The sequence below is a fragment of the Pecten maximus genome, chromosome 9 (genome assembly GCF_902652985.1).
Source record: "Pecten maximus chromosome 9, xPecMax1.1, whole genome shotgun sequence".
Lineage (NCBI taxonomy): Eukaryota > Metazoa > Mollusca > Bivalvia > Pectinida > Pectinidae > Pecten > Pecten maximus.
This window is the reverse complement of record NC_047023.1, coordinates 9877526-9894665: the sequence shown is the minus strand read 5'-3', so window position 1 is coordinate 9894665 and position 17140 is coordinate 9877526. Positions and strand designations below refer to the sequence as shown.

The window sequence follows — 17140 nt, the reverse complement described above, 5'->3', positions numbered from 1 at the left end:
TTCCGCGGCTCGGACGATTTACTTGTTATTAGAGACTTGGCTATGATTTTGGTTTGTTTTTCTGGGTTTTTAAGATTAGTGAACTAAGCAGTTTACGCTGCGCAGATCTAAACATTTTTGATAACTATTTTAGGCTGTTTATAAGAAAGAGCAAAACTGATCAATATCACCATGGGAATGAAGTGGTTATCAATGAAGGTCGTACTTCCGCTTGTCCGCTTACTATGATAGTGAGATACGTAGCTGTAGGTAATGTCAATCTAGATTCCAATGATGTTTTTATTTAAACAAGTGTACAGATCGAGTAAAACGTGTGCTTTGATTAGTAAAGCTAAGCCTTTGAGTTACACCTGTGTCCGCGAGGCTATCTTGAAAAGATTGAAGCTCGTTACGGACGACAACGTCGGTTTGCATTTTTTGCGGTCGGGAGGGGCCACAGCTGCGGCCAACAGCGGAGTCAATGAGAGGTGTTTCAAAAGGCACGGGCGTTGGAAATGCGATTCCAGTAGGGATGGATATGTCAAAGATTCGATCGAAAGCAGGTTGTTTGTAACAAAGAAGTTAGGGCTTTAGGTTTTTTGGGTTTTTTTTTCGTGACCTGGTTAACTTACAGGACGTACGCTTTTCTTTATCAATTCATTGTCCGTATGTGGTGAGCGATACGCGTCGTCGAGGTAATGAATTTATGTATTCAGATCTTCCTCCTTCTTTATAATTTTCTACGTCCTATCGGCGAGCTAACGGCAAATTGATATTTGCGTTTTGTGTTTTTCAATTGCTCAGTGGAGTGAGACTCAAATATTCCCGCGGTTCGCAGTAGAAGCGGGAATAATTTGTCTCGTGCAGCACTATTGCATTTACCGCGCGAGCGGTCGTACAGGTATGGTCACGTGGTTAGAGGCCGGCGATAGCCGCGTAGGGCACTGACGTGTCATTTTCTAGCCGCCCAGCAGGACGCGCGGAACTACTATATTATTAAATTTCGTGTTGTAAACAAAAAATAAAAAATTGTTGCTACAAATTGGGGTTTTTTTCGCGGATATTTTTGGTGTGTACATGTACCGAAATTTTGCTTATTGATTTATCTCGATACAATTTACGAGTCTTAAGGGTAATTTATTTTTGCGAGGTTTTTGGCAGTGGTCCGGTCTGTCAGCCGGGAGAGATCGGGCTCGCGGGGTTTAGTCCTAGCCATTGGATACAGGTTTCCGGGTCAAAGGCCCGGTTTTTCCTGAGCGTGCGAGTTGGTTTCAGTGATCGGTCAACCTCACATTATTGTATGGTGAGCTTTCGCATGAATATTGTGCAGTATAGGTACTGTATAGTACAAGTTCAAATGGTAGTATTAATCATCATGATGTTTCATTGTCCATCACGTAGGAGCTTGGGTGCTTGTCATTGATATTTGTTCATTTATATGTTATATGATTAAATGCCTACCGCCACTACAGTACGTCCTATCGGCGAGCTAACGGCAAATTGATATTTGCGTTTTGTGTTTTTCAATTGCTCAGTGGAGCGAGACCGTGATTTTATTATGTTTGTTTTATGTATTTTACAGGGTAAATGTTTGACGGATTTTGAACAAATTGTCAAAGAAACCTATACTGGAGTTCGAGTTTTTATGCAATATGGAGAAAAGCGAGAACTGATACATTCAAACAGCATATATATACACAACACTAGTTAGATCCAGTCTACTGTACAGTGACACAGTTTGGGACCCATATACCATCAAAAAGAAATAGACAAATTGGAAACAACGCAACGCAGGGCAGTCAGAATTATCTTCAACGATTATGGACGGAGAAACTCAACCTCGCTCGACGTCGAGAACGCCGTATCATAATGTTGTACAGGGCTCGTACAATTTTCATGCATACGAGTCCAGAATTGTAAAAAACGACTCGATTGTCCAGGTGCGTTAATCCCAGAAAGCAAACTCTTCCCGTGACATGCAGCCATAAACCGACCGCTAATAAAATAAGATAAAAAGATATTTACAAAGCCCTTTGTTTTTTCAACTCTCTTGTATTGGTGGCCCCATACCTTTTTTTAATCTCGTTCCTGAATAAAGTTGAGAAAGTATCAGATTATTTTTTCTACAAGTTTCATGCAATTTGTGCCGAAATACACACACACACATTTGAAAAACAAATTTGTTCTCTTTGTGTATAATTGTTATAATGGAATGAGTTAAATTATAATTCTATGTTGTGTTTCGGCATATTATCGTGATAACATATCTTATATAAGATAATATATTTTAAGGGATAGGAGATCTAACAATACTCTATAGTTTAAATTCAGCACGTATCTGAATATAGCTGTTACATTGTCTGACATGTGTAAAAGAGCTTTCAGATACCCCTTTTCCTCATGGAATCAACTGAAATCTACTTTTACCTGAAAGTGTTTTACATGTATGTCTAACTGCAAAAAAGCAAATACGTGTATACTTGAGACATATTTAAAAATATAATATGTTTAGTATAAAAAAGACAATATGAATTATATAAAATAAATATGTATTGTAAAAGGGAATGGTAGGAGAGATAAACAGAAGAAAATTAGGATACTTAAGAAAAAAAATTGCTCTATTTTGAAGGTACAATACCAAATAGACTGATTGATCAAGACAAGAGAGGTGGAGGACGCCAAACCGGAATTAGGTTAAATCATTTAGTAGAGTAAAGTTACAAAATATATTATTGAATTATTCTATTTTTTCTTTTAATTTATGTTTCCTATGTTTAGGACATAACGTTTTTGTATCAAAGCTCATTTCCAACTTATCGAAACACTTTAAATACTTTAAACACTTTTAAGTCTATATTAAGTTTTAAGTCTAGCATATATATCTAGCATCTTTTTTATTTGACAACTAATTTTGAAATTATTTGGATTTATTTTTATTTTTCACATATCTTGTGTAAACCGTTGGATATCAAAAGTAAGTTTTGTGTGCTATTTAAAATTTGCTTCAATCTCTCATACAAATATCTTTCAAATTTTGTACATAGAATGCATAAATTTGGCATTGATCTTTTATTTCCTGAATGCTCTAAAATGTTAGCGGAAGCATTTTGCAATTCTGACAACCACCAGGGAGATTTGTTAATCAGGTGTACCATTTTGACTTGTTTCTGATGTTGATGGTTCCTGCGGGGCGAGCTGAAATTTCTTCCAAAGAAACAGGTCTTCGGATTTTTCTTTGTCCCACTTTAACCGACCGATTGATTGCGTTCCCTACCACGTAATGATTAGTTATATAAATTAGTGAGTTTGACTACAACCATCACCTAGGGACAGCATTCATAGTTTGTGTATAGATAAGCTCATATAAATAACAGAGTTTTGTTTTATCTTTCTTCGTTTTGTTTTGTTGTTGTTGTTTTTTGTGTGTTTTGGTTTTGTTTTGTTGAAAACTGATGTGTACGCAACTGCGCATTTGCATATAGGTAGCCAGACTATGCGCCTGAATACGACTGTATTTCAATCAGGAATATAATTTTATTAAAGTGTCATTTGAAAAGGATGCTTCCACTTATTCAGCTTGCATTCGATCTTAACTTTGTTCCGTTTTTAACTGCATATCTGCATTTTTCATTTACCGCTACATTGACCAATCACGTACTTCATCTTGACCAGTAACGCCACCTGTCGCGTCATTTCCGGGACCAAAAGAAAACGCCGAAAAATAGAAAGTAACAAAATCTTCACGGGAGCAAAAGTTGAGCGGGAACCCGTTTAAACATATGTATTGTCAAAACACAGACATGGGATTAGGCACAAGTTACAACAACTTATCAACGCCTTCTCCCAACATATATACAGTGTATTACTAGGCATAGTTACATTAACATGGATGATGACAAAAATGATAAAATATACGGTTTACCAAATAAAATGATCCAATTACAAAATTCAAAACCTATTACTGTATTTAATAAAACATTGCACATATCTAAAGATATTTCTATTAAGGTCAACGGAAAGTTGTGAGTTTCCATTTAACATAACTTCTAAACTAATCGTAACATTCAGATTATTTAAGTTTTGCTACAAAATATGCATTTCGTTAGTAAAACGGTGACTTTCCATAAAAAAAGTGAAAGGCATTCTCACAAGGATGACCACAAATACAAGGCTTTCTACAAGGTTTACTCTAAAAGATCATAATTAAGGGAACTACATTGGTGTCTTAGTTTGGTATGTAATATATTAAGTTTACGATTTCCAAATTTAAAATGCATGGAGGACGTGACTGGACATTTTCCGATAATGATAATTTAAACGACTGCAAGGACGGCAAGGAACGAACTGAATTATCTAAATTATTCCAACAATGAAGGGTAGACGGTATTAAAGACGAGTTAGTAAGAGAGAGCCGGAATCGCGGAATTCTATAGTCATTCTTGTTACGTAGAGCATAGTTGATATTTTCTCCAATTAAAGGTGGTAAAGGGGTATTTAGATAATAAGGAGTTAATTTATTATGCATCTTATACAACAGCTGTAGTTTCCTCTTTTTTTTCTACGGTCAGCTAATGTTTCAAGGCCTGTTTCATTAAAATATTAATCGGTGTATAAGAAGGCAGTCCTAATATAATGCGAGCAGCTTCACGTTGTGCTTTTTCAAACTTTTCCGAATCAAATGTAGTACAACCGTCCCATAACTCGCATGCATATTCTAAAACTTGTAAAATAAAAGTCCTGTAAATAGATATTTCAGTTTCCTATAGACATTGTTTTTTTTTCATAACGGAAGTGTAAATAATATTTATATGGACCGAGAATAGAACCTTGAGGAACACCTGCTTCAAATTAGACCTAAAGTAGAAAAAGAACTAGACTCTATTAAAAAACAAACTGTTGGTATCTTTGTGACAAAAGATTTTCTAACCATATACAATTCACCTGAAATACCATAAGATTTTAACTTAGCCATAAGACCCTTATGTCATACTCTATCGAAAGCTTTCGATATGTCACAAAATACAATGCATGCGTGTTCCACTGGTTCAGTATCTGTGTACCCAATGTCTTGTTCAGAATCTGTATGTACCAAATTTAAGGGACTTGGGAAATTGTTTTCAAGTCCCTGTTGCCAATACCTAACATCAACGAGACCATTATTTACTTAATTATTTATCAAATCAACACGAATTAATTACATAAGTGTTATACCAGAATTGTAGTTATTTTATATGGTAAATAAAGTGTTGTGTAAAAACAGTGTTAGCTGGGAGGGACTTGTGTCAGTCTATCAATTCCGGATTTAATGTTCCGTTTCCCGCGTTTCCACATTAGAATTAACTTCCAACCACATGGCAGGCAAACAGGAAGAAAACAAAATACAGCAGTCTACACATTTTCTCTCAGGTAATACATGCATCATTTGATGGTTGTCATACATATGTTTTGCTAGAGATATACATTTGGTGGCTCTTTTGCAGAAATAGAATAATGCACAACTTCATATCTGATGCATTTTACGGAATATTCGTAATCTAACCATAGCCACGCAAAATTGCCCAGCACGACGTCTCCCTAGCCCGAGTTTCCTCTGGCCTTGACACCAGACATGGTGTATACTGTCAGGGCCAGAGGAAACTCGGGCTACAGGGGCATATGCGGTGCAGTCCATCTCTTAAATTATATCATTTGTAAGACCTCTGTTATACGCAAGGTCGATAGCTACGAATATTGTCACATGCCTACGTAATTATGTCGCAGAAAATCTGACACAACCGTTCATAATTAACACAGTATTTATACCTCGTTTCTTGAGACCTTGATATGTCTTCCCTACAAATATTCTCGGACAGATCAGTTTAACAGCAGACATAAATGAAGAATTACCTTGTGTTGAAACTATCGTTAAACAAAATAAAATGAATCTTGACTTTTAAACAGTACTTTCGGTTTCTGTGGCTGTTGATAGAATCTCTAATCCTATAAATAGGTTGGGGGAACTGCCATTATTTGCGTATAGGCTTATAACAATATACAAACTCGCGTGTTGGATATCTTATATATGTCAGTTCGAGTACTTCTACCGATTGTTGACCTCCTTCAACATTATGAAGATGCTGTCAATGATCTGCGCTATGCTTAAAGGGAAAAATAAGAAGTAGCACTAAATTATCAGGTTAAAACTATGTACATTGAGGACGAAATTAATATTTGTAGGAAGAGAGCTGGGATTTGAAGGCAGTAATAGTGTTTGCAGAGATGAGATCAGGAGGGAGTTTGTTCCATTCGGATATGGTGTTTGGAAAGAAAGATTCTTTACGACAGGTGGTGCGGCAGTGCGGGACTTGATAGGAAAAGGAGTGTGATAGTCGAGGTTGACGGTTTTGAGTGGTGAGATGATTGTCTTTGCTGATGGCAACAAGGCTGTGTGTGATTTTATACAGCATAGTGAGTCTGGCATCCCTACGCCTGTCTGAAAGACTACGCCAGCCTAATCTTTGGAGCATATCGCCAACACTGGATGTGTTGTGATACCTGTGTGTCACAAAGCGGGCGGCTCGTCGTTGGACCATTTCTAGTTTGTCAATGTCGTTTTTTAGATGTGGGTCCCAAATTGTACAAGCATATTCTACTGAAGGCCGAACTAATGATTTATATGCTTGCTGTTTCACAGAAATGGAATTGATGTTTAAGTTTCGTTTTAGAAAACCTAGTGTTTTGTTGGCTTTATTGCAGATGTTTTGTATGTGGGGGCCCCAATTAAGATTTTGTTGGATGGTAACTCCCAAGTACTTAGCTTTATCCACATGTTCTAGACAATGGCCATGGAGATAGTACTCATGTTGCACTGGGTTTCTACGTTGGGTAACGGAGAGGACATTACATTTTTTAGGATGGAATGCCATTTTCCACTTAGATTCCCAGGCTGCCAGTTTGTCTAGGTCAGACTGCAATGTTTGTGCATCCCTGTCTGAGGAGACAGTGATATAAACAATAGTGTCGTCAGCGAAAAGTCTGATAGAGGAGGATAAACCTTGGGGCATGTCGTTTATATAAAATAGAAACAGACTTGGTCCAAGGACCGACCCCTGGGGTACCCCTGACTCTACTGGTACAAGTGAAGAATGTTCGCCTTCGAGGACTACTGACTGGCGTCTGTTTTCTAGAAAATTTCCAATCCAGCGGTGTGTATTACCCACAATACCATACTGTTTCAATTTGTGAGATAGGAGCTTGTGGCTGACTTTGTCGAATGCTTTCGAGAAATCAAGGATGAGGGCGTCGGTACATTTATTTTTGTCAATATTTTTTGTAATGTCTTCCACAAACTCTAGGAGTTGGGTTTCACAAGATCGAAATTGCCGAAAACCATGTTGGAAAGGGTATAAGATATTATGTTGGTCTGCGTGAGACATTATGCTGCTGACAATAATGTGCTCAAGGAGTTTGCTGCAAATACATGTTAGAGAAATAGGTCTATAATTTTCTGCATCATACTTTGAACCTTTTTTATATATAGGAGAAACATGTGCTGTACGCCAGTCAAGAGGGACTACGCCAGTATTTAGAGACTGTTGGAAAATGTGTGCCAGTATTGGAGCTATTTCTGTTGCAAGTTCTTTCAAAAATTTTTGGTTTGATACCGTCTGGGCCTGGGGCCTTTGCGGGTTTAAGGTTTAGGAGGAGTTTCTTTACACCCTCTACAGTGATGGTGATGTCTTCAATGGGTGGAAATGTTGGAAGGCCCAGGTTATATTTTTGTGTGAGCTGTGCATCTGAGAAGTGTTCTGATGGTGTAAACACAGACTGAAATTGTTTATTTAAGATGTCTGCCTTTGTTGAGGGATCAGTTATTAGTTTCCCATCACTTTTTAAAGAGGGGACACCTGAATAGTTTGCTTTTTTGTGTTTAATGTATGTCCAGAAGCGTTTCATTGGTGAGTAGTCGTTTTCGCCAGAAGAAGAAATAGGGGGGGAGACAACATCTTCAATATATTTCCAATATGACTGCCTAATGAGTTTTTGTGTGTTGCTCTTTAGTAATTTGTATTTGTCTCTATCTTCTGTGCGTCCTGATTTTTTCATTTTTTTGTAAAGTCTAAATTTGGTGCTGATCAGGCGCTTAATTTTGGGTGTTATCCATGGGTTTCCATCTTTGCTTTTGGCGTTTCGATGTGGAATAAATTCCCTTATGCATTCAGAGACAGTGTTTTTGAAGTGATTCCAGAGATAGTTAACATCATTCTGGTCCCCGTCTGGGAGAGATACAAATGTAGAGTTCAATTTAACTTTAATTTGGTCCCAGTTTGCTTTTCTATAGAGTGGAATTTGGCGGGGTTTCTGGGCTATTTTTCTAGGGGTACACTGCATTTCAGCGAAAACAATATCGTGATCTGAGATACCGGGCATGATTTCTAAACGTTGGAAGAGGGTGGATGAATTGGTGATGAGGAGATCAAGAGTGTTTTCATTTCGGGTGGGATCAGTTACCAGCTGGGTAAGTCCAGTGTCGTCTAAAAGGCTGAGGAAATCTGTATGGATAGCTTGATTAGCACAATTTGGTTTGAGTTGCATATTTTTCCAGTCAATGCCTGGGAGGTTAAAGTCTCCCCCAATGAGGAAGGAGGCATTTTGAATTTGGGTGGCACGCCTAATGGATATATCAAAACCTCCGGAACTTCTATCGTCTGTGGTCTTAGGTTTGTAGTAGGAGCAGAGATATAGTGACGTACTGCCTACAATGTCTATCTTGGCCCAGATTATTTCGCAATCCTGAGGTGGTGCGAGGACCTCAACTTCAGAGCTGATGTATTGGTTATTTATGGCTATTAGAACTCCACCCCCATCTTTGCTAGTGTCATCCTTTTTTCTATCATTTCTATAGATGGTAAAGTCAGGAGGAAATATTTCTGCATCACCGATATTTGGGTTTAGCCATGTTTCTGTGCCTAGGATGATGTCAGGTTTAGAACTCTCTAAGATATTGCAGAGGAGATGTTTTTTGTTTCTGATAGATTGGAAGTTGATATTGAGTACTCTGAGGGGCTTTGGTGGTGATTTTTTTTCTGCCCTTGGCATTCCTATTGGGTGTTGATGAGTGTGCATTGGTTACTAGAAATAGCAAATATCACTTAAAAACTAAATTTTGTATTATGTTATAAAAGTGTTGTCTACCCAACAAACTTGATGTTACTCCACCTGAAGCATTACCTACAATGTATAATGTTTATTTATACATTTGTATCATTGTATGTTTGATGACTAAATGACTGTGACTTGGACAAAGATTTCTAAAAAGTTCAGTTGATACTGATTTTAGCTATTTTTAGTAACAAAGCTATATTTTGACTGTCATATGATGGGCAAATTAGTATATATTTACGCAAGCTGATGGTTTTCCCCAGCTCGATAAATAAAAACTGAAGATTCTTGTTACCTTTGCCTGTGTTGGCATTATATTTGATCATTTTACAACAACTGAATATATTCACATTTATTTTTGGCACTAAAGACCGATAGGTTTGAAATTCACAATGTTTAACAACTCAGATTCAGGCACACATTTAATATATATTGTTGTTCTGTTTCAAATCTTGAATATAATGTTAATGAGTTCCTTCAATGTTAGCCATTTTTAAATTACAAACATTGAAACAAATGACACAGCGAGGTAAAAACAACCTGGGGTTGATGTCATCAGTATTTCTTTTAAGGAATTTACTTTTAACTGAAACTTTTCCATTCGAAGGCATTAAGTACAGAATTTAAGGGGAAATTCATAGGCTAAAGGGAAATGCCTGTAAGCTTCAGCTTAAGTAAGATTACCTATACTCTCCACCTTTACACTACTCCCAGGTTATTTAGCTCCAAGGAAGCCCCTCAATCTCCAAGGTTCTTTAGCTCCAAGGAAGCCCCTCAATCTCCAAGGTTCTTTAGCTCCAAGGAAGCCCCTCAATCTCCCAGGTTCTTTAGCTCCAAGGAAGCCCCTCAATCTCCCAGGTTTTATCTCCGAGGAAGCCCCTCAATCTTCCAGGTTCTATCTCCAAGGAAGCCCCTCAATTTCCCAGGTTCTATCTCAAAGGAAGCCCCTCAATCTCCCAGGTTCTTTAGCTCCAAGGAAGCCCCTCAATCTCCTATAGAGTGGTCAACTGCACCAAATCTTTAATAGAAGGTCAAGGAGTAATGAAAAATACCCTGCCCTAACAGAGACTCGAACTAGTGACCTATCGCTCTCATGACGAACACCATACCACTCGACTCATGGGAAATTCCTGCTAGCTTCAGCTAGTAAGTTGTCCTATACTCTCCACCTTTACAATATAAGTAAGAAAATTGCTATATGAATTCACAGTCTTGTGTAAGATTCAATGAAATGTCTGGGTTTTTCACCCAATACCCCATAAGAAAACAAAAGACAGTACGAAAATAAACATAGATCAGAATAAAAATGTGAATAGGTTGCGTGATGGGTTGGTATTTGATTGATGAAGAGCTACATGTATGCATGTGGACACCTGTTGGTGACGCCTCTCCCCATTGTCGCATTTTACAAGTCAATCTGTCTCATTTGTGAAAGAAGCCTTGAATCTCCTGTCCACTTCTTTTTGCATATGCATAACTTTGATGAGTGCATGTGCATAAATCTTACTACAGTAAGAGTAAAATATGTACATATCACTAGCCTTCTAAATGTCTCGATAGCGGCACAGATAGAACAAGCCTAGAGAGATATAGACTTACCTTACACTTATTTGCATAACAATGTAACATATAGGCAAATTTATATAAATTTCATTTTCAATGAGGACATGATAGACCCAAAAATTATACACTCTTTATATGTGTACTCTCTTCCAGCGGGAGATGTCTTAAGTCTGCTTTCCTAAAATATATACTGTGCCATGTATTTGAAAGTGCAAACATGGAGAATTTTAAACATAAACCTAGAGGTCAGGTCACTAATTTAAGTCGAAACATGGGCAGTGTATTTTCCATTGCTCCTAATTAATATACAAATGTATTATTATTTTGTGTAAATGTACTTTAATAAATTCAGTTTTTATGTGAAGGAGATATGCTATTGCTATAGAGGCCATGCATATATGTATATGATTAACATATTGTTGCCAGTTCTGAACGATTGTGCAACATATCTTAGTTTCAATTAAGATGACAACTGTTCAATATCAAATGTTTAATTTGTACAAAATGTTAGCCTGACTCCACTTACACATATGAATCTAGTAAAAGTATTTTAAAACCAAAGTTTTTAATGTGTAATTAATCAATAAAAAAACCTTTTTAGATGTTAAATTCCTTTAAATTATTTAATATTAGAAATAATCATAAAAATTTATCTTTATACTTTTTAGAATTTTATTGAGCTATGGAAGTCCCACCTGATGTAAAGAAGAATGTTCGATCGGTCCTGCTGTCCAAGGTGGGCGGGGTTCTAGTCAGCGAGTTTGGCAAGGACTACAAAAGTCTTCTACAGAAACCCTTACAATACAAGGCCATGGGATTCCAGACAATGACAGATTTCATAAAGGCCATGCCAGATGTTGTCAGGTAAAAATAAAACAACAAACATGGAAAACGTGCGAATGATTTCCTTCCTGGATGAGGAGTGTGCAACTCTGATATACAGTCAAACTTCAATTTTTCAAAGTTCAAGGGACTAAGTAACTGAAAACTTTGAAACAGCGGGACTTCAAATTATTCATGGTTGACAAAAGATCAATGTTTTCTTCATAATGACCATAACTGTTACATATCCTTGATGTCTTCATGTTGATCGCCACCAGTCAGACTCGCATTGGATGGTTTAGTTTTAATTTACCTCAAACACAACAAAATATAAAATACTCTTCATCAGCATTTTATTAAGTGTTCTGTAGAGGTAAATAACTTTAATAATCATGAGATGTCATGCATCAGTTGCTGATAATATTATAGCTAATGGTCCATGAAAAAAGTTTGATACATCAAAAAATTTGATTTGTAAAAATTCTTATCATATGAAAGTTCGTTAGTGGTGTTATATATAGAGAAAAAATTTTGGGACCAAGCAAAAAGTTTGATAGGACTCATAGAGGTTTTACTGTATGTTATGATTCAATCTTATATTCATTCCAGTTTCATTTAGACTTTATAGCTTTCCTGCATTAGATATGAAACGGGTATTAAATATAAAAATAGTTCTTTTTTATTTAATATTATGCATGACAATACACAACAATTGCCACATAAATAGATCCAAAGATTAAAACCAACTTCCACACCATATCCACCAATAACAACAAACAACACAAAACCTTCACCTATTAAACCAATAGGGTGTTATATATACATGAATTCACATTTCAATGGGGTGTCGGCCAAAGGCTTCTACACACGTCATTCAAGTTCCTTCTCTCACATACTTGCTGCATTTATGCATATAAACAATCACACTTTTGCAATCTCAATGCTGCACATAGATTAGCATAAATCACAATTTCATAGAATACTCAAATGTTGATATTATTATTACTCACAACACTCCAAAAGTGGATAAAGACCCTCATACATTCTGGACACTTAAATACATATACTAAAGCCTAAAAACTTCTTTGTAATTTGAACTTTGTCAAAGGGACACAACTCTCAGTCAAAATCCACTCCTGTTACATAGAGAATTTCTCTTAAGCTAATCTGCCATTAGAGCATCAGTTTATGATGTTGTTGGTCCAATCCTCAACAGAAGCACGAAAACAAAATTAACCAATGTTCAACTTTATGTAAGTGGCTTCTAACGCTCAACACAATTTTCCAGATTGCAATTTGATGACCATGCTATGGCATACAAGATGTTTGGAATTGGTGACCCTAATATGTACATGTGTGTATCGGCCAAGAAGGCAGAGCGGGGCTTTGGAGGAGTATCCTCAGATCCAGCTAATGGTAATCATCAATAAACTTATATATATAATATCAATGAAAACTTTTGACAACTTCAGTGTCTTAGTTGCATGAAGTTGTTCTATGCTTTGAATTCATTGAAATAATATAAGAAAACAGATGTTGTATACTTTCTGATTAAAGATAGTTTTATGTCACAATGTATTGTACTTTCAGTTCTGTCTGACATGAAGAGTCCTATTTCTATCAGCAATGGACATCGTGATAATGAAAGAAAAATCAACCCAAATGCAAAAGGCCTGTACAGTCTGTGTTATCCTAGGAACAAGGAACCAAAAGGCTTTTCTGAAGATGTAAGGATGTTTTCAAGAATTTCAGGTCACCTGAGCGAAGCTCAATGACCTTTTCCAATCCCTCTTTGTCCGTCGTCCATCTGTCATTAGTTCACATTTTCCACTTCTTCTCAAAAAGTCCTTAACTATATTTGATGATATTTTGCAGAAACCCTCCATGACTAAAGGTCTATCAAAATTGTAAAATATACCTCCCTGGGGCCAGAGGGGTGGGGCGAAAAGGAGTCAGATTGACAGATATTTTAAAATCTTGTCAAGACACAGATATGGTTCTTCATGGATGAATTTTATGACCTCTGGGTTTCACATTTCCCCTAGTTTTATTGTAGTTTATATACTCACATATTTTAGCATAATTTGTTTCATTTTCATTGAAAATTGCTTAGCATTTGGTCAGGGCAAACTTTTCTCAATGACATGTTAACAGAGAATGTCAAGGTCGAGGCCTAGTAATGGGGTCAAAAAGTAGGTCAAAAATAAAAAAATCTCAAATTGAGTAATTTTATGGTAATCAGATGAAAAATGATATTGCACTTTGGAAAAAATAAAGGCAATTTTTTCATGCCAAAATTAAAAAATCATCCAAAATTGCTTATACACATGAAGGCTTGATGTTTGGCACATTGATAGCATGTATGACTGGCTACAAATATTATGCTTGTCTTTGACTTTGACCTTCATTAAAGGTCACTTGCCATGGGTCAAATAATGAAAAAAAAACAAAAACAAAATCCTTTCAAAATGGTTTGTTTGGGTCAAAAGTGTCCTTTATAGTAGGATGTTCGTTAAGTGGGGTTTCAATGGATTTACTCCATGTTTTAAAACAGAGCTCTGTGGCTTGAGTGACCAAATTACACGCTCATTGTGTATTAGATTTGTGTTCATGGGGATATGGTTAAGTTTTTATTATAAAGAAGTGAATATTTTCTGTAAATAAACATTTAATCTTGATTCTTGATAATGGCATATTTCTATCATAATTCAAATATTGGAAACGTTAAACGTTTATGGAAGTCTATTTTTTGTGGCCTTGGTGATGTGTGTAGCTGGCTGGCAAGTGGGATAACTGGAGCCATATTACAAAGCGATGAACTGATGCCATACTGCATCCACTTGATTTGTGATCTGGTGGCTGAAATTTTAAATTAACATAAATATAAGGATTGAAGCAAACCTAGTACAATTGGTACATGATGTGCTTCACAATTCACTTTTGCGCAAGCAGAGGTTAATCTAGACCGATTTTACTACCGAAATTAGGTAGTATTCCCCACTGATGGTGTTTTCCCCTTTGAACAAAAACAAATTCCTCATCAAGAAAAAATCACATAAAACGGGAAAATTCTTTAAAACAGGGGAAATCACCCAAATTTTGAAGAAAGATGTAACAATTATAGCAAAGAATAGCTGTAAATTGTTATTTTTTTAAGAATAATTCAAAACACTGCAGTCATTCATTTCCCTAAATTTTATAATGGGTAGTATAATCTTAGATTAACCCCTGACAAGGTTCACTTCCCCTCATCAGTCAATGTGGAAGTAACAAAATTGACAATCTCGTGTGGTTTAAAGTAGTGATAGAGTCGCCTTCTAGCTTCATGATAGAGATTTCTCTATAGCTTGACTGGTATAGAGGCCACTCACAAACTTGAGTCGCAGGTTTGATCCCCAGGGGTGGCACACAACTTACTTTCATGTTACAGATTTATACAAAATTAGTATTTGAAATAGATATTGTGAATTTTTGTTTGTTTTTAATAATGATATACTGATTTTTGTTCATCAGGAGGTGCTGCAGAAATTTTCCGAGTTTGGAGATATAGGCGATGTTAACATCATTCCTGGGTAAGATATACAGAAATATAATCAGAATCTTTTATTTCTGTGAGAGTAACACCCAGCAGAGTTTTGAAACGTTGTTATACTGTTTGTCAAACTTTATATTAAGTAAAAAGAAAATATTTAATGGTGACTGTGCTCAATACTCAGGATTTTTACTGAATCAGATGCAATCATTTCTTGATGCGATTCCTATAAATATCTTAATATAAGTCTTTTTGGATTTTGAACAAGAAGAGGATGAACTCAGGAAGGGGTGTTATTGACCACTATCATAAACGAAATGCCCTGTAACCAAGTAACAAACCCTCTCGAGTATCTTCAGTAGAAATGCTTGTGAAAAAAAAAACTTCAGTTCTATCCTAGTCCGCCACAAAGCAATCTTATCTGCCTGAGTTACTTCCCTTTGTTTCATGCTGATGGTATTGGGATAGCTTGATAGCTGATAAAGGCCAAGAATTGCTGCTGAGTAAGAAATAGAGAGTTTCGTCCAATTAGTTGGAATTCAACACATAGCAGAAAGTAACCTTGGATACCTTTATATCATACAACAAAAATTTTCAAAGTGTTGTAGTATACCTGAATATGAAAATTTACAGTATAGTTGTTGGTAAACTGGTCTCCTAGAATTCAGATTCCGTTTCGGTCCAAGCCCTGGGGGGGACACAATGATAAAGGACAATAATATCTTGAAGAGTTTCACGGTTTTTGGTCAAGGTCAACGCTGCTGTTACTTGACTATTTTTAGTGGGTATCGATATAGGACATGTATTGCTTAAGCAAACTTGTTTCATCTTGTAGTGACTTTAAGAAAAACTTTAAGTATGATCATACAGATATCCTAATATATAAGCTTATTTTCAGATTTCAAATATGGTTGTATATTTATGTGGATATAGAGGCAGCAATGCCTTTGTCCCCTAAACACCTTTTAAATCCTACAAAAAAAATCTCTTAATGTATTTTAGGCTTTAATTACCTAACATGTATCACATTAATTTGTTGTAACATTTTTTGAAAGTAACATCTAAGTACACATTTGTGAACATTTGCATTATTAGTGAAATAGCATACATAGATGGCAGTCAGATTATCACTACGGCCCCTTGGGCCTCTTGTTCAAACTAATTTCTTTCTTGAAAATATGTATTTTATTGAATTTTCTTCTTTCCTTTAAGATTGATATTCATCCGATTTGAAGATAAATCAAGTGCAATCAAATGTCTAAATCTTTACGAAAGTCGTCTTGAGATGAGGATCGCAGATGAAAGGAGACCAAAAAATGTCAGCCAGAGGGTAGCTCCAAAGGAGTCTGGCGATGCACATGACACTCTTATCCAGAAAAAATCTCCTAAAGCACCAATTTCATCTGGTAAATTTTCGTTGACTCCATAATGACTGAGGTGTTAAAGAAGTTGACAAATATCTGACATTCAGGGGAATATAAGTTAATTTGTTTCACTGGGTAAACTGATGAAAAATACTTGACAGCATCAAATAAAATGTTAAATAAATTTCAATAATGCTCAATTTGTAACCACTTTAGATGGTTTGTGATCCAGATGTTGATAAGTCAGTTTATTAAATTCAACTTTATGAGGGTCACAGAATATTCGGGTACATAGTCTTTATAAAATTTTGTTTAAAGGGAAAACGAAATGGACATGATTGAAGTTGGCTTTTTGATTTCAGATGAGATGAGATTTTATATATATATTTAAAGCAAAATCAACCAACAAGCTACAGGAGAACTATCGTCTGTTTCTTGATTTCTTCTGATGGAGATAAATTAATACATGTATATATATATATAAGATAATATACTTTTCATATCTAAAATGGCCTTGCTTTTACATACTGTTGCTATTACTTCACCGGTCAGTGGTCATATATAATATATATATATATCAAAGTCAACCAACATTTTATAGTCTTTTTCTTTATTTTAGCTTATGGAGATAAAATAGAAGTTTACATTGGGAACATCAACCAGCATGTTTCAAAGGTAAGCTACACATCCTGTAATATAATATTAAGTGTTCTTTGTGGATACTGATTTATTTGGCTCC

The 17140-nt window shown here is 36.0% G+C and overlaps 2 protein-coding genes across 2 annotated transcripts in view; one reads left to right on the top strand and one right to left on the bottom strand.

Annotated features, from left to right (window-relative positions):
• The first annotated feature begins 5319 nt into the window (after nucleotides 1-5319).
• Nucleotides 5320-17140, top strand: part of LOC117334567 — a 28347-nt gene continuing 16526 nt past the window's right edge. The window contains exons 1-7 of the mRNA XM_033894257.1: nucleotides 5320-5385; nucleotides 11352-11547; nucleotides 12794-12921; nucleotides 13096-13232; nucleotides 15019-15077; nucleotides 16250-16443; nucleotides 17021-17076. Of these exons, the coding sequence (XP_033750148.1) occupies nucleotides 11366-11547; nucleotides 12794-12921; nucleotides 13096-13232; nucleotides 15019-15077; nucleotides 16250-16443; nucleotides 17021-17076 (756 nt within the window). The 5' untranslated portion in view covers nucleotides 5320-5385; nucleotides 11352-11365. The remainder of the gene's footprint in view (nucleotides 5386-11351; nucleotides 11548-12793; nucleotides 12922-13095; nucleotides 13233-15018; nucleotides 15078-16249; nucleotides 16444-17020; nucleotides 17077-17140) is intronic.
• On the bottom strand, nucleotides 7522-9057 carry LOC117334902. Its single transcript, XM_033894746.1, has one exon. The coding sequence runs from the start codon at nucleotides 9055-9057 to the stop codon at nucleotides 7522-7524; it is 1536 nt and encodes a 511-aa protein (XP_033750637.1).